Source organism: Hipposideros armiger, unplaced genomic scaffold (assembly GCF_001890085.2).
Source record: "Hipposideros armiger isolate ML-2016 unplaced genomic scaffold, ASM189008v1 scaffold_114, whole genome shotgun sequence".
Taxonomy (NCBI): Eukaryota; Metazoa; Chordata; class Mammalia; order Chiroptera; family Hipposideridae; genus Hipposideros; species Hipposideros armiger.
The window spans coordinates 3196249-3219343 of NW_017731464.1; the positions used below are offsets into that span (position 1 = coordinate 3196249).

Consider the following 23095-nt stretch of genomic DNA (forward strand, 5'->3'; position numbering starts at 1 on the left):
GTATAATTCTCTGGCACCTGCCAAGCGGCATGGGAATCCATTTTTTTTTTGCAGCCACCCAAGACATGCCTTGTATGTACGTTTTGCTTAATACATTCTATTAATTGCCAGACTGGAGTGGCAAGCCTCTTTCTTCCGTCTTTCCCTGCCTTCTGCCCTCTGCTTATGGAGGTAGATTTTCAGTTTTGGGGCTTTTCCCTTGGTCTGTGTCTACTAATTTTGGGGAATATTAGCCTTCAAAGTTTCTTCCTCTCTACTGGTGCATAAGCACCTTCCAAAATAGCTGTAGAATGGCGATGAACAAGACAAACTGACAGTCATGATGGAGTAACAAGCAGAAGAGGAAAGCCAGGAGTACAATAGATTATTATAGTTTGAGCATGATAACTTTGGTAGGACTGCTGGCATTTTCTTTGTAGCACTGACAGGGTTTATGGCAGTGCACAAAGGTATTGCTCAAACATTGGAATCATACCTTGACTGCTTGGCAATATCACTGAGGTCTTACCAGAAACTCTTAGATGAGGGTTTTGAGGTTAAGATTTATATCCACAGAGACCTTGCCTCTTGAATTAAGAAACATGTTGTCTATTATCTAACAGATCACTGGTTTTTTATTTGTTTTTTAACTTTGCTCTGGGTGATTTAGGAACATGTTTTAAGGTCATGAAATATTAAAGGACTTAAATTTTAGAAGTACTTTTATTCGTTAAATATGACATTTTCTGGCTTCTTTTTGAGGCCAGTGATAAAAAGGCCTTTTTTCCCCTCTAAAAAACAAAACTGAAAAGCCCTTTGCTCACTTGATCATATAACTAACCATAGAAAGTCGATTCTGCTAAGAATATTTGACTTTTTCCCACTCACTCAAAAGCACTTTTGATCCCTTACTTTATGCTAGGGTTTACACTAGTTGTTGGGTATGCTAAGACTTGTTTTAGCTTCAAGAAACTTACCCTAATAGGGAAATATACAAAAGATAATAAAATATCAAAGCATATTGCTTTAAAGGGGGAAGCTCAAAGAATTAGAGGTTAATGCATGTCCTTAAGTCTGTCTGGGGGAGACAAGAAAGGTAAGAGGTAGCATTTAAGTAGAGAAGGGGTAGGGATTCCATGAAGAGTAACCAATGTGTGCAAAAGATTTGAGAATGCTGGCCCAATTGAGAAACTACCTGTTCAGTGCTGTTGGAGTGTAAAGGGCTGGCAGTTGGGGTAGGAAGAGAACAGTAGTGTGAGGAAAGATGAGACATCCGGGGTCAGAAGTCCATGCCATGTTCTGTACGCCATACAAGTTTTTACTTGATTGTATCCTAGAATCATTAATAGTTACGCTAACCACCTATATTTGACTAAAGACACCATTTAAATCTTCCTAAAGCAAATGCTCAGGCAATAAATTCTCAGAAACATCATTTCTCTTTGATTAAGTTTCTCTTGGCAGGAATGGTACATTAATAGAATTAATCGCTCATGAATCAAACGTCAGGCTGTCCAATCTAGGCAATTCCTACAGTCCTCTCAGGTGGCTGAACAGAAGTCTCCCCTCCTGCCCCTCTGCAAAACACACACACACACAAAAAAAAAACAACTGGGGGTTAGGGAGGCAATGGATGGGGGTGCGGACCGGGTGCCGAGAGCTTTTGGAAGTCAAGTACATTACAATAGAGCCTAAGTCGAGAACTGAATTGCTTACGAGAAATACTGGCCGAAACTGCATGGAACTTTTCAATGAAAAACTGGTATCTCTCTCCCCTCACCTCAATTCTTTGCATTTTTTCCTTCGGCCTATGTCTCTTTCCCACCCTGATTTGTTGTCCTTCAGGATCCTCTTGTCAGGCCTCCTGATTTCTTCCTCGTCTTTCCCCTCTTCAGGGGTGCCGGAGCTTGGGGCCTTGGACTGCACTAGGCGCGCGCCCCAACGCTATTTGCTTAGCTAACAATTCCATTCTGCTCTTTCCTTATCTTTCCGTTGTTCTCTGCCAGCCACCTAGTTTCTTCCTCCCCGCGGCGCTATCCCTCCCGCTGCTCGCACGTGGGCTGGGCGGCTCCAGGAACCCAAAGCGGATGCTGCCACGAGCCGCTCGCTGCCACGTCTTCTCAGCCAGCAGAGCAGCGCCTGCGTGGGTTCCGGGGAGGGGTGGGGCGGTGCGGGAAGGCGGGATCTGCGTGTGAGCGGCGCGGACGTGACCCAATGGGACCTGCGGACGGCGGCGGCGGCGGCGCGGTGCGCGCTGAGGGGCGGGGTCAGGAGGCAGTCGCTGGCGAGCCCGGGAGGCCAAGAAGGCAGTGGTTACTCTGGCTGTCGCATTCCGGAGGGAGTCGTGTCGGCGCCCCACTGGCCTCCAACCCCGCTGATCACCCCACAGGCTCGCGTGAGCTCCTGACCTTGCCAGCCGTTCACCACTTGCCGCGCGGACTGTGCCTCCAGCATCATGTGCGGTAAGGGGCCGCGGGCGGGGGGCGTGTTACCGGGTGGTGCTGGGGTGCGGTGCGGGCGCTGCTGAGGCCCGAGGCGCGGGAGGAAGCGAGAGTGTGGAGGGTGCGAAGTCTGGGTGATGGGCGGGGGGCGTCCCGCGGTGGCTGCGGGTGCTGGGGGCGGGGGCCGGTTTCTACGAGCTAGAGGTGGGTGGTGGACTTAGGAGAGCACCTGAGAAGAGGGCGGGGCCTATAGGGGACCTGGGGGGCTGTATTGGGGGGAGGTGGGGTTGCGCGGAGAAGGGAACCAAGAGGAAAGGGAAAGGTTTGTATTGGAAAAGGGGATGGTTGAGGGGATTGAGGTGTGGAGGGAGGTGTCTTCACAAGAGTCTACCAGGTTAGGCAACCTGTGGAACATCAGGTGACGTCTCTTGGACTTACCTTGTATTCTTCTAGTATTTACCTTTTAATAAATATTCATCTTTCATTTGCTTCCTTTCTGTCAGGCCCAATAGAAAACAGAATTACAATCTAACTAGAGCTAAGACAACGGCATTATAGATGTTCTTATTTCTTCCACCCTGTATCAACAGAAACTATTGCTAATCAATAACTTGGTGAATGGGCTTAGACCTAATCCTCTGTGGAAGAGGCCCAGAAGTGACCATGGCGATAGATCGTACATCATTTATCACTTGCATGTGCTCCCATTTAAAAAGACTTACCTATGAAAAATATTGATCAACATTTAACAAATGTTTTACCTAGAACAGTTAAATCATAAAGTTTAGGCTCTTTTATTCCATATTTTGAGACTTAGTTGTTTTAATATTACCTAAAAGTGTTAGCTAAAAGGGATTGTCAGAATTATATCTGGAATGACTGATATGGACTAAAATTGGTATTAACTTGGCCATTGTTAGTATAAAGAATTGTATTATTACCTTATTGAAATTTACAACTGACCACACCCTGGAAGAATAAAAAACACTTTTTTTTTTTAAGGGAAATATAACTTTAATAGACTTTAAACTATCTGGGAAACTGATTCTTTGTAGCCTTTTGCAAGAAGAGCTCAGCCAGCCATGGCTTATTCTCATTAGTGTATATTTTTCCTGTATTTAACATTATGCGAATTTCAGCTTCTGAAAAGGAGGAGCAGGTTTAAATTTAAAATAGGTTAAAAAAAAAACAGAAACAGAAACACCTATAAATAGCTTGCTGAAATTATTAGAGTTTGAGCTCACTTTAGAATCGGATATATTTTTGCTATGTCTAGTTAGTACAGTGGTTTTACAAAACATAATTTAACTTGGAGCTGTGAAGTAGCGAATTTGCAAACTGGTTAATCCTCAGTGTGCTTCATTTGGTAATTAACTGTTCCTGAATGATGAGGTGTGTGCCTGGTTTATACCTGGCTTTCTGGTTGCGGGTCATTTCTTCACCTTGTTCCGTGTCGTTTCTTTACCTTGTTCCAGGAAAAAGGAAGTCAAAGTGCTATATAAGAAAATATCTGATCTGGTTTAGAAAAGGTGTAGAGTAGAGAGAGGCTTGCAGGGTGGAGACTAGATGTTGAGAGTTTTCACTTAGTCAACATCCCCATTCCACAGAGTTTTATTGCCAAGGAAACACACAGGTTATAAATAAGAAAGAAAGAACTAGTATTTGAGGCATTCCTGAGGTCCTGTTTTTAACTCAGACTGGAGTTTTGCAGGATTCCAGGAATAAGGTCCAGGATTTATTTCCTCACCTAATGTAAATTTTGAAGGTTAAGACAAGTTTGCCTTTGTTTTCCTCCCACATCTTAATCATCGAAATAAAATTTCTAGGCCAAGAAATTGAGTGGGGAATGAGATTTTATAGGAAAATTTAGAGATTTAACATCTGATTACCTGCTGCCTATCCAGGTTTTTCTAAAATATTTTTGTTTGTTTGTTTCAACATTGCAAAATGTTGAAGCAGAAGAATGAGGCCTGGGCTGGCTGAGTGGCGTGTTGGTTAAGAGCTGGCTTGGGAGGCCAGCTTTGAGCAGCAGGAACCTGGTTCGGTCCCACATGAAGGCCAGTGACACTGCCCTCTACAGCTAAGATGGTGAACAACAACTTGACCTGGAACTGGGCTGCCATGAGTTGCTGCCAATGGTGTAGGCTGCAGCCCCTGCTGCAGTGGGCTTCCATAAGCTACCGTGTGTGGCTGGCAGTCAGCGTGAGCGGCTGGCAGCCGGTGTGAGCTGCCAAGAGCCGCTGTGAGCTGCCGTCCCGAGGCCGGTGACCGATCTGCCTCACCGGGAAGAGCGCAATCATAATACCAACATGGGCCAGTGAAGCAACGTCCTCCACAACTAGACTGAAGAACAAAAAGGACAGCAACTTGTCTGTTCCCCTTCCCCCGATTCCCCAGCACTGTTCCCCTCCCCCAATTCCTGAATCAAATATCTTAAAAAAAAAAAAAAGGGCTAACCATTCTGTGATATGCTTTTTTTCAATCTGATATACTGATTAAATTGTTACAATGTCTACCAGGTTGAATTAGGATGTTCATAAGTGTTAATTAGACAAAAAAAGATTCTATGGTTAGGTAAATTTGGGGAGCAACAGATTAAACAGTGTTAAATTGGTTTCTTTAGAGGACTTCATAGAACATTTAATGTGCTCATAAGTGTTATGAATCTCCTAGAGACTAATAGTGTGCCTACTTTCCAAATTTGTTTTATCTTCCTTTTATTCTTGGTCCTTTGAAATATGCTAGTTCTTTTTTAGTTGTTTTACCTTTGACTTTGGTGAAGAGAGTGTCACGTTGTTTAAAGCACCCACATCTTTTAACAAATTTTGCTGTTTGTTTTTTTTTTAAATAAATGTTAGTGTATATAAATAGACTTTTTGTAAATGAGGTTATGTTTAAAAACAGTGAGGGAGCTGCAATTTAAAAGTATCCTGAAATGAATCCTTAAAAAGTTATTTGTAATTATACTGTCTAATGTCTTTTGGAGTAATTGAGGGATGCTGAGACTTGTTGCTAGGATAAATCATAAAACCTATACTATTAACATATACTTAGAAATCATACTGGATATAAAATAGTTGTAAAAGAAAATAATTGCTTAATAAGCATTTCCTCAATTGTGTTCCCCGGAAAGGGAGAAGTTAATAGGTGTAGGTAATGAGCAGTAGAAGATGGGAAAGAGTTTTATAACACAAAAGTTTGGAAATTCTGCTTTTGGAGATTTGCAATTAGCAAGGCTAAAGGTTCTAGGAAGATCTACAAATAAACCTGTTAGCTTTGTTTAACTCAGTATTTCTTAAACCTTTAATTATGGAACCTTTCTTTCACATCATCCCTACGTAGCATTCTGCAAATAGTGTTCTCTTTCTGTGGTGTGGTAATTTTTTACTTTATATTTCAGGTACCTAGAAAGTGTTAGCAGATATTTGAAGTGATGCCTTTATACTTGGCACTCTGCCCTTTGGAGAGATGATTAAAGCGAAGGAATTGCCTTTAAGGAATTGCTGTCTGATTTGAGGAAACCACTGTTTCCTCAGATGTAACAGGTGTAGGTAATAATAAACGGTCCTTGTTCATTGCCATGTTATAGCCCACAAGTGGAATGACTAGAAATTCAGAAACTGGTTAGGCCAGGAACATTGTATATGATTGGGCAGGACTTTCATGTTGAGGAATAGTGCCAGCTGGTAGAGAGCTAGTGCCCTGTGAAAGATGTCATTGATGGCATATGTTACCCAATATTGAATGGAGTCAGAAATTGATTGAGAACCACTGCCAGTGGGTTTGAAAGAAGAAATAGAAGTGCCAGGAAAAGAGGCCAAGGAGCAGTGGTTAGAAGCAGAAGAGTTCCAAAGTAGTATATTGCCTTGGACAGAATCTGCCAAAGTAGAAAAAGGTCATTCATGTTTAATACTGCAGAGAGAAGTTAATTGCATTTGGCTCTAATGAAGTCATTAGCGATGTTGCATATATGAAGGCAGAAGGATCTGAGTTTGTGTTGAGGAAGAGGGCAAGTATACCAACAAAGGAGGGAGAGTTGTGGAACTGAGGTCCCTGATAGAGTTGAAAAGTTGAGTTCTAGAGCTTTGCTCTCTGACCTGTGAACTGTAAAGTTATTATGGGGTATCCATTGATTGATTCATATTCTAAGCATTGTCTGTAAATTGAATAAAAGTTGGATTATAAAAATTCAACCCACTGTTGTATAGGACCCTCAGAATATTTTGATGTTAACAAAAAGTTCTGTATTTACACAGTTGAGGAATCACCTATGTGAGTACACAGACCCAGGGAAAGTCCCCAAGACTGAAAAATCTACCTCCGTGAATGGAGGGCAGGGAAAGACTGAAGAAAGAGGCTGGACAAATTCTGATGTCTAGGGTCTGAAAATACTAAAGTTGCCAAGTGAAAAATATAGAAGTAAAATTTCCTATTCATCAGGACATAAATTCAACGAGGCATAGGAACTTTAATAATTTGATTAACCAGCTAAATTGCATTCAGTTTTCACTTTAATCAGGTTTAATAGCCTTTACTTAAAACTAAATTGCTTTCACCAAAGTATGTCAAGTCTGTCATCCAGGTCGTGTGTGAATATTTTGTTAAGCAAGGTACTCATAAGTTCTTTCATGTCATTGAATTTAAGCTGCCATTTTCTGAGAATGATGCCTGTAGGTGCAGGCATCTGCTTCAGTAAGGGCGGCACTTATTCCAAGTGTATTCCATTAATAAGAAAACTTGTGCTTTAGAAGCACATTTTGACTTGGGAGTAGAGTCTCCTCTGCTGCATACAACTACTTCCTGTCTTTAAAAAGGAGGCAGATTTGGAATTGGAATTTGATATATGATATTTCACTTATGATTCCACTGATTGGGAAATGCACTCTTATTATATGGACCACAAAGAAAGAAAATATGAATGTCTTCAAATCAATGTTGTCAGTATCTAAAGCCCTAGAAAATATTTTGCAGATGCTTTTAGAATATCATAGGGTAAGTGATCTGACTGTCTTTACTTTAAACCAGTGATGAATCTTAACATAATTAATAGGGGACCAATAGACAATATAAAATACATACATATGCTTGATCCCAATTTTTAATCTAACTCAAGTCTTTAGGTCTATCTTCCAGTTTTCAGGAAATACAAGGAATAGAGGAGCTGGTTAGACCACACTGTGTAGAAACAATTAGACACAGTCAGAAGGTAAGACATTCAGCAAGAAAATTGGCCCTGGTTTGTCAGGAAGTCACACTGTTTTTGGGAAAAGGGGGCAGTCGGGGAGAGCATTCTGGATTAAAAGAGTTCTTATGAGACAACAATTAAATGTGAGGTATGATCTGTTATTATATCCTAGAATGAACATATCAGCTTTAAAAGACTTTTTTTGATAATATAGAAAATTTGAATATGAACATTGTATTAGGTGATATTAGAGCATTATCTTCTTAGGTGCAATAATATGGTTTTGTAGAAAAATGTCCTCATATTTTATATGTTGCTTTACTTTTAGTGATTAACAATATACCATAAGTCCTCATTTAATATCAAGGATAGGTTCTTGGAAACTGTGACTTTAAGTTGAAAGATGAATAACGAAACCAATCTTACTGTAGGCTAATTGATATAAACAAGAGTTAATACCCCATGGCATATTTCTGATTACGAAAACATCACCAAACTTCTAAATAAAGACCCAAAACACTTCCAATATTAAACGTTGAAATAAATGTGAGGTATACATACATTTAAGAAAGATGAATAAAAACAAGTAAGAGTGATTTTCCAACGCGCTTATTTCAGTTCAGGGTCACGGATAGCCAGATCCTATCCCGACAGCCCAGAGAGCAAGGCATGAAAACAGCCCTGGACAGGACACCCTTCCATTGCAGGGCCACTCACACTCACGCTCACTCAGACTGGGACAATGTAGACTCGCCAGCTCACCTATTGTGCACGTCTTTGGGATGTTGGAGGAAACCAAAGTCACTGGAGAAAACCCATGCAGACTTGGGGAGAACGTGCCATCTCCACATAGATAGTGGCCCTAGCTGGGAATCGATTTTTTTCTTTTCTCATCACCGTTAAAATGAAAGGACATTGAATGAAACAATGATATTTGAGGAGCTGCTTTATTCTGGAAATAATAAAGCCCTTCACCAGGTTTCCTGTTTTAATTTGGTAGATACTGTGTACACAGAACAAANTCACAGATCATTTACTTTCTTCTCCTCCAGGCCTATTCCCAAAGGTTGAAATAAGACTAAGCTCTGTATACATGCGGGTCAGACAAACAAAGTTCTTCCGTATCAGTGTCTTGACTGGCACACAATTACAAAGGGTTCTTTGTTGCGGTGGGTTGGTGAGGTTGTTCAAGGTTGGGTTGATGTGGAGAAGACAGTAAACGGATTTAAGCCCTTGAAATTTCCCAGGTGGAGGTGCCATTTGAATCAGATGTTTCAGTAACCCTGGAAGGCACGGGCCAGGTATTATGGCAAAAAACAGCAAAAGGAGTGCCCCTTAGATTTTGGTCCCGATAATGGAAGGGGGAAGATATCAGATACACCCTGACAGAATAGCAGTTGTTGGCAGTGTATGCCGTGCTCCTGCAGGTGGAGTTTTACCAAAGAGCAGCCAGTTACAGTACGAACTTCCCATCAAGGGGCAGATAGACAACATGTTCCACCAACATGCCTCTGACATGGCCCAGACGCCTATGTTCACTAAGAGGCATGCCTACCTACAGCAGAAGAGTTGGTCTTGGACTCTGTCAAGCAGTCTTCTGTCTTTAGAGATGCAGCAATTATTATACCCTATTGAATATATAGACCCTCCAAACCCTGTGTCGTTCCCTGCAACCTGCAAAAAGAAACAGGAAGTTCTGGCTAAGAGCTTGGTATACTGATGGCTCTAGCTGGGGCCATTGCCCACCTGTACGGCAGTTGTAATCCAGTCATCCCCTGACACTATCTGGATGGGAATAGGAACAAATCACAGCAGTCAGTGAGCTGAATTAAGAGCTATTTGGTTGGTCATCACATAGAAACCATGGCCACTGTCCTGTGGACTGACAATTGGGCCATTTTAAAGGAATTGACTTTATGGCTTGGATAGTGAACATGGAGAGTTGGATGATTATGAACAAATCTTTTTGGGGACAAGAGATGTGGAAAGACATTTGGGTTCACTTACAAAAGCCTGAGACAGATCTTGTTGTTTTCCATGTCCCATCCCATAAAGCATCTACAGTTCCAGGTAACCAGGGAGCAGATGCCCTGGCAAAAATAGTCACTTTAGCAACTGACCCATCTATTAGCATTGCAGACTGGGTACACCCAGGAGACAGGGCACCATAGTGTCTATGTAGGATAGCGCACAGCTAAGGAGGCAGAGCTGCCNTTCTTAATTTTTCTTCAGAGAATCAAAGGAATAATCCTTCCATTTCCCCGAAATCACTTTATAACCATTACCAAGTGACGTGTTCTGTGCTTTTATTTTTTTAATGAGGCATTAAGTTAAAATAATCCTGTTTTAATACTTGTACTTGCATGAATATGAAATTTCTGCTATTGATAATGTTTTATTTATAATTGTTTCTAGGATCTGAAGAAGATGATGAAGTTGTGGCAATGATTAAAGAATTGTTAGACACTAGAATACGGTATGTGCTTGTCTTTCTACTTGAGATCAGATATACTGCACAGCCCATTTTCATTATAGCATGTACTTTTGGTTGTCTGTGAGATTATAGTAGAGTTCCAACATAAGTTAATATTAAACCATAGTAGGTAACCATGACAGTTGAATGTAAAGCCTGTACATTCTCTACATTCACTCCAAATTTTAAAACAATCTAAACAGAGTCAATAAAGGAATTTATCTTTCACAGTCACCATTTAGGTTTGATGCTGTTATAATGCCAAATTTCTTAGAAAGAAAAAAAATGACAGTATTTGGGAGGATTGTGAGGAGAGAAGTTCCTATTTATAGGCTATTGCCCATAAAGAATAATAGAACTGCAGGCTTGTACTTTTTGCTTGTAGTAGACCTATGGTCCCAGTGAGAAGTCCCAGTAAAAGCTAGATAAAATACAATTTTAAAAAATGTTATATGTGAAGGCATTAGATAGCTGCCAAAGCACATAAGATCCTATAGAGAAAGAAAGCACATGTATGCTTCCCTTGGGGCACTTGCTGAGCTTTGGTGTGAGGCTAGAGTATGAGAAGCTGGTCAGGGGCAACTGCTAAGAATCAGAGGAGCTGTTTAGCTCTCAGCAAATTCATTGAGATGGGAAGACAAAAATTAAAATTCTAGGTTACCAATGAAGCCTTGACTTAAAGTGCCAAGATTCTAGAGAGAAGTAAAGAAAAAGTAAGCCTAACACTCAGGTTCTTCTGACATGGCACTTGCTTAGTTTTAGCTGTGTAGGGAAAGAGACTAAGAAGTCAAACAAAAGCAGTTGGAAAGCTAAACAGAGTTTTAGCAGTCTTACAGTGCTGGGGATGGTGACAAAAATTGGAGTTTAAGGGTCTGTTAAAGCAGGTGGGGCCTCAAGAAACATCCAGATTCCCTTTTGGGATCCCTAGAGGACTTACCCTTGAAATGGCGGCAAAACCAGAGGAAGACCATGGTCAACAAAGAAATCACAAAGGAAANCATTGACCCCAGCTAACAGCTTCCTGGGAGTCTAAATAGTTTTTCATCTATTTAAACATCTAATAGATTTTTCTCCTGAAGAGCTCTCCTTTAGAAAACTAAAATAATATATCCTGCCTTGCTGTTTTTAGATGCTGGTACTATGTAGGCATTTAAGAATTATGGAATCAACTGGTTGGCCAGATACAGAGGTGAAATAGTTATGGATTCTTTCTTAGGGATATCAATCTTGTTGACAGTTTACAAGTCCTCCAGCCCAGTTGCCATTGATAAGACACATTATATGTTTTGGCTCTACAGTTGTGTCATTGGATTTCTTCAGTACTCTTAAGTGATATATGTAAATTGAGTTTTTTCAATAGTGTGGGATATCCTATATATTTGATCAAGCAATTATATCCTGTTTTGTTTAAAAGTATGGGAAATCTCTATCATCTTTAAACACAGAGAATCCATTCAGTATTTTAACTCTCTTTACCTCATGAAAAAAACATCTTTTAAGCATTTTGGTATCCCCTATTATAGAGCATAGTACATACAGCAAACTTAATACAATTTTGATGAATGAATAAATGAGAAATGTTCTAAGATTGTATCTTCTGAAAGCCATTATAAGCCAGATCCTTTAAGAACTGAAACTGACATGTATTCTCCAAAAATGGGTACTGTTGCATAGTACAGGATATATGTATAGGAAGAGATTCTTAAAAGATACAAAATATTGTTTTATATTTGTCTGTGCCTTTGGGTAAAAATTAGCATTTTCCTTCACATATTTACAGCAAAGTGAAGAGTTAGACTGGAATTTACTGAAACCAGATATTTATGCAACAATCATGGATTTCTTTGCATCCGGCTTACCCTTAGTTACTGAGGAAACTCCTTCAGGAGAAGCAGGTACTGTGTTGGGTAATTAATATTTATCTTCTTTTTTTAAAATTTCTTACTTCACATTTGTCTTGATTTCAGAAGTCATGGGAATACAGATTTTTATAATTGTGTTGTATTTAGCTCTGGAACCAATTCCAGAGGAAACAAAACTTTTTATGTACTAGTTTTGTCCATCGTTTTTGAAAACTTGTGTATACAATGAATCTATTATACAAAACTAAATTTTTCAATTATAAAAAAATTTCAAACATACAGAAAAGGAAGCTCACCAATTTGCCCTCTTGTTAGATTTAACAAATGTTAATTTTTGGCTATAGTTTCTTTAGACCATTTTTANTATCTGAAGTGTACCTGGCGTATAAGACGACCCCCCACTTGGAGGCATATTTTTCAGGGCCAAAAAATCGTCTTATACGCCGGCAAATACGGTATTTACAAAATGTCAAAATTATCAAGAATGACTCTACAGCAGTCAGAGAAGAATTCTCAGAAATCATAGCCCATCTAGTTGGAGGGGACTATAGATGTCCTCAAGTGACAGAGGTAGGAAATATGTGGCCCGTATGCTGTCACTCCCCAGGTAATAGATGTTGCTAATCAGCCATGGCTTCCCTTCCTGTTTAGGAAATTAGGCCCTGAATCCTTTTTAGTGGTGGTTCCACAGCCACTAATGGTTAATAACTTGTTGGCACTTACTCTGAAAATTGTTTTAGCATCTCTCAGTTAAACCCGCTCATTTAGCAGAAGGGGAAGCTGAGGCAGGGTGGTATAGTGGGAAGCTTTGGGGACACACAGGAGTTCAAAGTATTCACAGGGGTTCTTTAAGAAAAGAGCACTTTTTTTTTTCAGGAGTGCTTTTTTGTGAGTTAACAAATGTTGAATGTGAATTTTATTAGTTTATCAAAACAGTCACAATTTTAAAAATTTGTTTGGAAATGGGTATTGGTTTAGAGTACCCCTTTTCCTATGAAATTATACTCAAGATCTTAAGATTCATATAGTGAGCCAGTGGAAATGAAGGAGGTTGAAGTTAGAAATAGCAAATTTGAGTGCTGCTACGTCACATATATTGAAAACAGTGAATTTAACATTACCTTACATCTGAATTACTATGATTTTTTTTTTTTTAAGATTTTTATTGGGGGATGGAAACAGACAAGTTGCTGTCCTTTTTTTGTTCTTCAGTCTAGTTGTGGAGGACATAGTTTCACTGGCCTAAGTTGGCACCATCATTGCGCTCTTCCCGGGCGAGGCAGATCAGTCGCGGGCTTCTGGACAGATGCTCACGGTGGCTGCTGGCTGCTCACACTGGCTGCTGGCTACACACGGTAGTCCATGTCAACCCACTGCCACAGGGGCTGCAGCCTACGTCATCGCAGGTGGCAGCGACTCACNTGTTGACCTTAAAATGAAAACTAACATTTTTAAATTAATTGAGCCACTATTTCAATCAAAGATTAATTTAGAAAGTGTAGTTTAGTCAGGTTTTTATTTTTGAATGTTTAAATTATACATGATTTCCTCTTACATAGTCCTAAAGAAACAAACTAATCCTTCACTATTAGTTGTGTTTAGCTAAAACAAAAGTAAAACCCCCCCAAAGTATATAAAATCTTTTTACATGAAGGATTCTTGAAAACGCTTTATAAATATGGGACATTTCAATAGGTATTTGAAATGAAGATTATTATTATTTTGTTTTGAAGATTTTATTGGGGAATTGGGAGAGGGGAACAGCCAAGTTGTTATCCTTCAATCTTAGTTGTGGAGGGCGCAGCAAGCTCAGCTCCAAGTCGGGTTGCACAGCTCAGATCAAGGCGCTATGTTCAATTAGTTGCAGGTGGGCGTAGCCACTATCCCATGCGGGAGTCCAACCAGCAGCCTTATTGTTAAGAGTGCATGCTGTATCTCCTGAGCCACCTGGGGGGCAGCTCAACTCAAGGTGCTGAGTTCAGTCTATAGTTGCGGGCATAGCCCACCATCTCAAAAAGGCAACCTTGTTAGGTGCATATGCTCTCACTAGCTGAGCCATCCTGCCACCTGTTGGCAGCTCAGTGGCAGCTCAGCTCAGGTGCAGTGTCACTGGCCCATGTGGAAATCAAACCGGCGACCCTGTTGCTCAGAGCTCACACTCTTGAGCAAGCTCTTAACCAACTGAGCCACTCAGCCGTCCCTGAAATGAAGATTATTGGCCAAGAATAAGCCAAGCACTTGGAAGCGTTTTTACTAACCAAAATTAGTATACAGCTCTATTCAAAACGATAAGGAGCAACATACGTAAAAATAGCAAACTTTATTGAGCTTTCACTATGTGACAAACACTATTGTAAGCACTTTACATCTATGAAGTCATTTAATCCGATGAGATTGGTAATTATGAATGTCCCTATGAGGCACAGAGAGGAGAAGTACATGTTCCATTGCCAGACAACTTAAATGGAAAACCCAGGAACGTGAATCCTGGCATTTTGGTGGCAGAGCCTGTGCACATCACTACTATCCTGTTTGCCCTAAGGGAATTGGACCTATGTACTCCTGAGTCTTCCTACCTGAGGGAGGAGAAAAGCATCCCTTGTCTTCATAGGTGCTGTTTTCTAGTGGGCAAAGTCTTTTTCATCTTTTACTTGCTCCAGACCATAGTGGGCCAAAGCAGTGCATGTGTGTCCATTTTTTTTTATGTAAGAATATGAAGCTAGCTGCTCTCCACTCCAGCGGGAATTGACATCCCTTTGGGAAACCCCAGCCTTATAACTCCAAATCCTTATCTATGATAACTCTACAGGGTACCTGCAGGCTGTGCATGGTTGACTTTTATGTCCCTTAAAAGAAAAAAATTTTTTGTCACCTGACATTTCTAGTGATCTTTCAGCTCCAAGCAGCTCCCTGAATGGGCCACCTCCATTCTGGCTCTGATCACATCCTACAGGACAGAAATAGTACATAGGACCAGTTAATCTCATGCTTTCCAATTTGTTGACAACTTCTTGAAAGTAGAATGAGTTTCTTTCTAGCAGAGCTAGACAATTGCCCCAGGTTCTGCCTACTGGGAAAATTTGAAGCCATCTTGGAGAGGAGTATGAGGGAGTATATTTTAGTTGGAGTCAGTATCCTTTGTTCCCAAGCCTGAGGTTTCCTGGTAGACTGTGTTCACCTGATAACAGGGGGCATCTTTGGTTTGTCTTTTGGTGTCCCTTATTCATTCTTGTAGCAACACCGCCTGAACTTTCCTTTGACAAACTACTACCTCTTGCTGACTGTGTGGCTCTGTGGAACTGCCCAATTACAGTGTCCTGCTCTCTTTGCCACGGGAGTGGGCATGTGACTCACACTGGTTCCATAAGAATTCTTGACAAAAAAAAATAAAAAATGAGGATGGAGGAATAGTCTCTCTCCCCCCTGGACCAAGAGCTGTAAAGATATTCCAGAGCTGTTTGAGGGTCATTCCTTGTCCACGAGCTCAGAGAGAGGGAGAATCAAAGAGAGTTCTGACTACACTGTTTTGTGTCCCTGGATATAGATGTGCCTGAAGCTGTTTGTATCCCTGTCCTTTCCAATGACATTAGCCATAATTAGCCCTGCTTCAGTTAGTTTGAGTGGATTTCTATTATTATTGAAAGCTTTATCCTCTAGAAATCTAAGGCAAAATAGATATAGTCAACATTGAGGAGATCAATAAGATCAACATTAGGTGTGTGTTTTAGGGTTCTCTAGGGAAACAGAACTAATAGGATCTGTTATATCTATAATAATAAGATATTATTATTATGAGAGAGATAGTGAGATTTATTTATTTTAAGGAATCGACTCATGCAATCATGGAGGCTGGCAAGTCCCAAAATCTGCAGTGTGGGCTGTCTGTCTGCAGACACAGGGAAGAGCTGATGTTGTGGTCCAAGTTCAGTTCTGCTGGCAAATGCTTCGCTCTGGGGAGGTCAGTCTTTTGTACTATTCAGGCCTTCAACTGATTTTATTAGGCTCACCCACATTATGGAGTGCCATGTCCACCAATTTAAATGTCAATCTTATTCTAAAATCCCCTCACAGACACATCCAGAATGTTTGACCAGGTATCTGAGCACTGTAGCTGAGCCAAGTTTGACAAATAAAACTAACCATCACAGTGGGTAAAGTTTGATTGCATCACCAACTTACTTCTAATTCTTTCTTCCAAATCTTAGCCCCTCTCTGCATTACCATACTCAATTCCACATGCCCTTATATTGTCCCTTTCTTGCCTAGTGTCATCCACGAAGGTAATCTGTCCAGATCTGCCTGCCTTCTAATTTCAGAATTATCTTTACTTTATCCCCATCAGAACTTACATGTCCTCAGTGACCTTTTCACACCTGATATTGTAATGAAAAGTAATCCTGTACATAGTTTCACTCTCAAGTATGAACAGATGGTAATGACGTAGTGTAGACTTCATGGGGGAGGGAGGTGTTCTGCATTAAATATACACGTACAAGTGGACTTCAGGCCTGTGATAGGCAAGGGGAAGAGGTCATTTGGGACAACTGAATTTTCTGGTCCTTTTATAATCACATTTTTGTGGATGACTGGTCCTCTGTAGTTAGGCCCTTAACTATTTAACATCTGGTTCCCTTTTTAATGCTTCCTTTCAAAAAANCTTAATCATGTGTCCAATTTTGCATCGAAATAAAAAGTATTCATTCAAATCCTCTTATGCAATTTGAAAGGATTACTCTGAGTTCTTGGTGCACCATAAAAGTGGACATACTGGGTTAGTGACATGTTACATCTAGTCCCGTATTCTCTTGTAACTATTTATGTGTGGAGGAGAATTATGATTTGCCTCCTTGGTGGCAATCCCAGTGGTTGTGGTTGTTCTTACAAAATATCCAATTGTAAAATGTTTTCCCCTGTTGTTTAAAGTGTTATTTGTTCTGAATTCTCAAGAAAGCCCTTTCTTGACCATATTGGTGAAAGTGGCACTTCCTCCAGAGCTCATTCACCCTGCTTATTTTCTTCATTGCACTTATCACTTAATCATATTTTTTGTTTGTTTTATTTTTATACCTGTCTTTTCTGTACTAGAATGTAAACTCCATGAAGGTAAAGATTGTCCATCTTGTTAAGTTCACCTAGAACAATGTGCTCAGACTTTTGTAGAAGGAAACAATGATATAAAATTTCCTAAATTGAATTTTCAGGCTTCAAATTATTTCCCCCCAATGTAGGATCATGATGAGCAAATCTGTGTTAGGTGACCCCCAGTCATTCCCACTTCAGAGACATCTGTCCTATCCTTATTATTCTTCATTTTCGTTCTTGATATTTTTTGAGGGAGAAAAAAGGACCAGCATTTATTTAATATATACAACATATTTGATATAGCACTAGTGCTTAACATGTATTATCTAATTTAATTCTTACAACTAATTATTGTCTTTATATTACAAACAAGAAATTATTTATTTTAAGACATTTCTATTTAGTTATTTTACATACAGCCTGTGCTACATAAAAAATTTTAGATGAAAACATGTGATTATATTTTACAGGGTTTTTTTTCCTTTTATTTTTTTTAAATTCATTTTCTTTTTCCCTTCATAATTTAGTTACCCTTTTAAAGATTTCTTCAGCTCCACTATTTTTTCTTAATGAAATNTATTAAAATTGTAATAATATATACTAATAACAAAAGATGAATACAACTTCATGTATATACATTTTTTGGGGCACCCCCAGTAGTGACCTGGTAAACGTAATTACTGAATTGAGGTTTCATATCCCATATAACCCACAGCTGGGTTAGTGGAATGGAAAAGTGGTGTCCTTAAACAATAGACAAGGTATTAATTGGAAAATCTACTTTGACTAGGTAGACGAAGGTACTTTCCCAGTGTTAATAGATTTAAATGACCAACACATCAGGCCTGTTGCTCCTTATGCCAGGCTGGGAATTCAGGCTGAGGCACCCAATATGTAAAGGTGTGGAAACAAAGGACAGCAATAGTCCCGATGTTTGAACCAACGCATGAACCAACCTATGATAATGAGGGCACCAATCCCTACTGTCCTTGGAACAGGGACCATTTACTGGAATCTGCAATGGGATTTTCTGATGGGATGGGTCAGTTCATACCCCTGGTGGGGAGGAACTGCTCTCTCTGGGGGACTTTGTCATCCAATGCAGTCAGGACCCATGGAGACATGCTATACATGCCAGTTCATGCACCATTGAAAGAGGGGAGATGGTAGGGGTCCTAGTCTGGAATACTCTCCTTCCCATTCACCTCCTTAGGCCAGGGAGCACCATTTGCTCCTGGCCAGCATATATGGTCTATACAGCCTGGACAGGTTCCAAAGACTACGTCCACATCTAACTGTAGATGTTAAGACTACATTAACATCTAAATATCAGCCTACAAATGTAATTCTCACCGAAGGAGAAGATCTCCCAATTAAAGTTGCTACCACGTATTAATCTTTCTGATCTTAGACTTCTGTTGTTCCTGTGTATCCAGTTCCGGGGGTGGGGAGGAGAACCTGTGTCATTATCCAAACGAAATGTTGTTTTTCTACTAGATGAATCTGTAAATATTTCTTCATTGTTAGCACATATGAAAACTCAAGTAAATGCCTTAAATGATCTGGCCCCAAGCCTAGGTGACCCACTAACCCATGGTTTGGGCCCTGGGGGGTAGCGGGGGTGGGGGAAAGGCATGTTGGAAAAAACTGTTACTCACCTAGACTGCTTCTTTTAATTTGTCTCTTTTTTTGTATGTGCTGTGGACTGTTATCTCCAATGCAGTCAGTGGGTGACTAAGCAAGCTACCTCCCTGCTACTGAAGTTTCTCATGATCACTTAGAGCTCCCCCTGGAATGGGGGGAGAGGTGTGTGAGATTATAAGAGCTGGTCATGAGNCTGTTGTTCAGCATCTTAGCTGTAGAGGGCAGTGTCACTGGCCCTCATATGTGGGATCTGAACCGGGGCCCTCTGGCGTCCCAAGACCAATGCGCCACTCGGCCGGCCCCTGAATTTTTAAAAAATGTATTGTGTATATAACTTGTCTTAAAAAGTTTTATATCATTCGCATTAAAAATTTTTAAATTGGTATTTGATTATTATTTGTAATCCTCAATTCTCTAGATTTGTACTTTATCATCATAATTACATTTCTTAAAAAAATGGTGATTTGGTAGTGAATTTTTCTGGTTGTGCTGAATTATTGGGATTTGGCAACACTGGACTTTTCAGAGTGCCTCAGACTGTAGACAAATCTTGACAGTGTAATATGTTTTATTAATTAATGACCTTCAAATAAGCTAGGTTATATCCTCCTTTAGTAGGTTGTTTAGCTGATGCTGGTCACCATCATGGAGACTAGACTAGTTGAGAATCAATATTCTCTAATACATTTATATTAAAGTAACATTTTGGGAAAAGATTTATATTCTATGCATTGTCCTTTAATGATCTAATCAAAATACTTATTTGAGACTCATAGTTATCTGTGTGCATTTAGTCTTTATCAAAGGTCAATAACCCATAGGGGGAATAAGTATAGAACACATAAAAGTTTGATTTACAATCAAATGGTTTAGTTTGTTCATATTACAGATACTTTATGAAGGAACAGCAGTAACAGAAAAAGCCCCAGATCTCATGCAAGGTTGTGGTGCTGTGAAAGTGAGATGCTTGGGCCGGCCGAGTGGCACGTTGGTTAAGAGCTGGCTTGGGATGCCAGAGGGCTCCGGTTTGGATCCCACATATGAGCACCAGTGACACTGCCCTCTACAGCTAAGATGCTGAACAACAGCTCAACCCCGTGCTGGGCTGCCTTGAGTCGCTGGCGATGGCGTGGGCTGTAGCCCCTGCTGTAGTGGGTTGCCATGGGCTACCGTGTGTAGCCAGCAGCCAGCGTGAGAGGCCAGCAGGCCCCATGAGCGGCCATCCAGAGGCCGGCGACTGATCTGCCTAGTCTGGGAAGAGCGCAATAATGGTGCCAACTTGGGCCAGTGAAGCGAGGTCCTCCACAACTAGACTGAAGAACAAAACGACAGCAACTTGTCTGTTCCCCTTCCCCCAATTCCCCAGNACAAATAAATAAATAAATAGATCAACTAAACAATTCTGGTTTAAAATGGCATCTAGCTAGTAGCCCCCAATGTAGTAACATATAACTTTTCCTTAAGAGACAAAAAAAAGAAAAAAAAAACACCTCAGAAAAACAAATCATAATGCTGAAAACTGATGAAGAACCAGGTTCTAGAATGTAGACAAATTTCCATTAATTATAAAACAGTACAGTCTGAAGTGAAAAGAACTGCCTTAGAATGCTCAGGCTTTACCTCATGAAGTAGAATCGCTCTTTAAAAAAGATGAGAAACTGCTTTGGACCTTATTCTACTGGCTTCTCCTGACTCAGAGATCTGTAACCTGTGCCATGCCAGAAATGTGGACAGTTCTCTTTCTACCATAAGGGTACTGCTTTTTTAGGCAACCCGGACAGCAAATTATCCTTCTCTCATTTTCCTATAGTAATTGAGAGAGAAGAGTTCACAGACAATATCAGGAAAGGAAAGATGGATACACTGCTTCTCTGGAATTCTGGCCTTCAAAAGGATGGAGATTAAGATAGAGATGGGTACGGGAAGAACTGCACTAGTTGAGAATGCCAAGAATTGAAGTTTTCGTTTTTGTTCTTTGGTTCACAGAACCAGATAATGGGGTTGGATAATTTGTTTTCTGAGCTATTACATGTGAATTCATCTTAGGCTCTGGGAATTGCTTTGTAAGGTAGGCACATTAACCTGCCCTTTAGATGAAGCTACAGGAAATTCAGATTATGGAGGAGACACAGTTAATGACAAGTCTTGGGTCTGGCCATGTAGTAAGTGGCTGAGATGGGTGATGGATTAGATTATTGGAAGAGAGGAAATCAGGGAACTGAGAGGCCAAAGCACTGGAAAGATTTTCTACAAAAGGAATCAGACATGAAGAACAAGGAGAAAAGGTGGGGAAGAACATTATAAGCCTAAAGAGCAGTGTAATCAGGACCTGGAAGCTGTGAAATGTATTTGTTTGGGAACTGCAAGAAACTCACAATGGCTTGAGTGTAAAGTGGAGGCGCTTCGCTAGAAATGGTGCACAAGTAGGGAGTGGGCAGTATGGAGAGTGCTGGAGAAACTTTTGGTTGCCTACCCAGCATACACCCCTGCTTCTTACTGAGAAAAGCCTTCTCAATTATCATTTGGTTGTGATGTGCCCAGGGAAGGTGGGTCCTACCTCAATCCCAGGGGATAAATTCTAACTAGTCTCAACCAGTCATTTGAACTCTTCCCCCACTCTTTGCTAGTCATTAGTCCAGGTGTGGACTTATAACCCAGCTCTGGCCAATGAGTTGTAAGAGAAAGTCTATTGGTAAGTTCTGGAAAGATTTTCTTCCTTGATTGAGAGAGAGTTAATCTACATAAAGAAGGCTCTTTTCCTGTCCATTTTCTTCCTGCTCGATACACTGTAGTATGAAGACTTGCTGTCTAAGGCTCTGACAGTGAGTTTGTAATCTTGAAAAGCCAGTCCACTGAGAATGGCAAAGAGGAAGGAAAAAAAGGGNTAAAAGCCCCAAACTATTATTAACCCTAATGTCCATCAGCAGTAGAATGGACAAATTCTGGCATACTCGCTTAGTGGGATACTATGCTGCAGTGAGATCGAATGAATTACTACTACATGCAACAATATGGGTACATCTTTCAAAGAGCAAAAGAAGCCAGATGCAAAAAAATAAAAATACTAGATGTTTTCTAAATGGAATTTATATTTATAAATTTTAAAGTTAAAAAACAGGCAAAACTAAACAATGGTGCTAGCAATTAGGAAAATGGTTACATTTGGTTGGGAGAAGTGATTAGAAGCAAGCGCAAGGGGCACTTCTGGGGTGCTAGTGTTCTGTTTCTTGGTCTGGGACAAATGTATGTTCACTTTGTGAAAATTAATTGAATCGAGTGTACATGATTTAGGCATTTTTCTGTCTTAATGTAATATTTCAATGAAAAGTTTACCTGAAAAAAAAAAACCCCAGTGTGTGTCAGTCTCCCTCTGTTCACTCAAAAGAAGTGAATGAGTATATGTTAAGATAATCATTATAATTATTAGGAAATTTGAAATCTTAAATGCTTAAAAAAGATTGTTTGCAAGATTAAAATGTAATAAGTAGAGCAAATATTTGTATGAATTAATTTTGACAAAATTAAAACTACAAATGAGACTAGCCCCAGTTATTTTCTCTATTGTAAAAGTAGCTCTCACTGAATTTTGCCGATATGAAATCTAAGCCTTGAGTTGTATTAAAAATCTTTGATGAAAACTTCTATTCTCTTACATATATCACAAATATATGTGACCACAGCCCAACTGTGCAGGAAGATGGAGGAGATGTCATCTATAAGGGCTTTGAAGATGGCATCGTACAGCTGAAACTCCAAGGTTCTTGTACCAGCTGCCCCAGTTCAATCATTACTCTGAAAAATGGAATTCAGAACATGCTGCAGTTTTATATTCCAGAAGTAGAAGGCGTAGAACAGGTATGCCAATATTATGTGACAGTTTAAGATTTAATATTAAATAAACATTTGAGAAGAAAAGAAATTTGTGACCTGACATTTTCTTCAAGGGCTGGGTCTTTGTGTTACAATTGTTATCAGACTTGAAGTCTCCTTAGTTTAGAATTAACTTTAGTGTTATGAATACCTACTGTATGCCAGGCATTTTTACAGAAATTTCCTCATTTAATCTAACAATACTAAGTGTACTAAGTGAGTCATTTCTATTTTGTGCACAGGAAATTGAGACTCAGAGGGCTGCTCTGAGTGATAGAAAAATTAGGAAAAGAGGATTCAAAACATAGAATTTTGTAGATGAGATCTAGAAATCTTTAGTGGAATAGCTCCACTACATCATATTTACCCACTTCTTGTTCTTACATTTATCTGCTGCTTTTTAAGTGTGCAGGTAAGAAGCTCATTGAAAAATCATACTTGGTTGTACAGTAAAACAGAGTACTAAGTAGAGTTACAGAGCTTTATCTATAGCCTGATGTCAACATTTTTCCTGCCCCCAAATACCTAAGGAACATAGCACAGCATCTTCTCAGCAGCA

General features: G+C 40.0%; 1 protein-coding gene across 2 annotated transcripts in view; it reads left to right on the forward strand.

Annotated features, from left to right (window-relative positions):
- Positions 1-2253: 2253 nt before the first annotated feature.
- GFPT1 (glutamine--fructose-6-phosphate transaminase 1) overlaps positions 2254-23095 on the forward strand; it is a 79603-nt gene continuing 58761 nt past the window's right edge. For both annotated transcript variants that reach the window (XM_019647685.1, XM_019647686.1), the window contains exon 1: positions 2254-2441. In XM_019647685.1, coding sequence (XP_019503230.1) covers positions 2435-2441 — 7 coding nt within the window. In that variant the 5' untranslated portion in view covers positions 2254-2434. The remainder of the gene's footprint in view (positions 2442-23095) is intronic.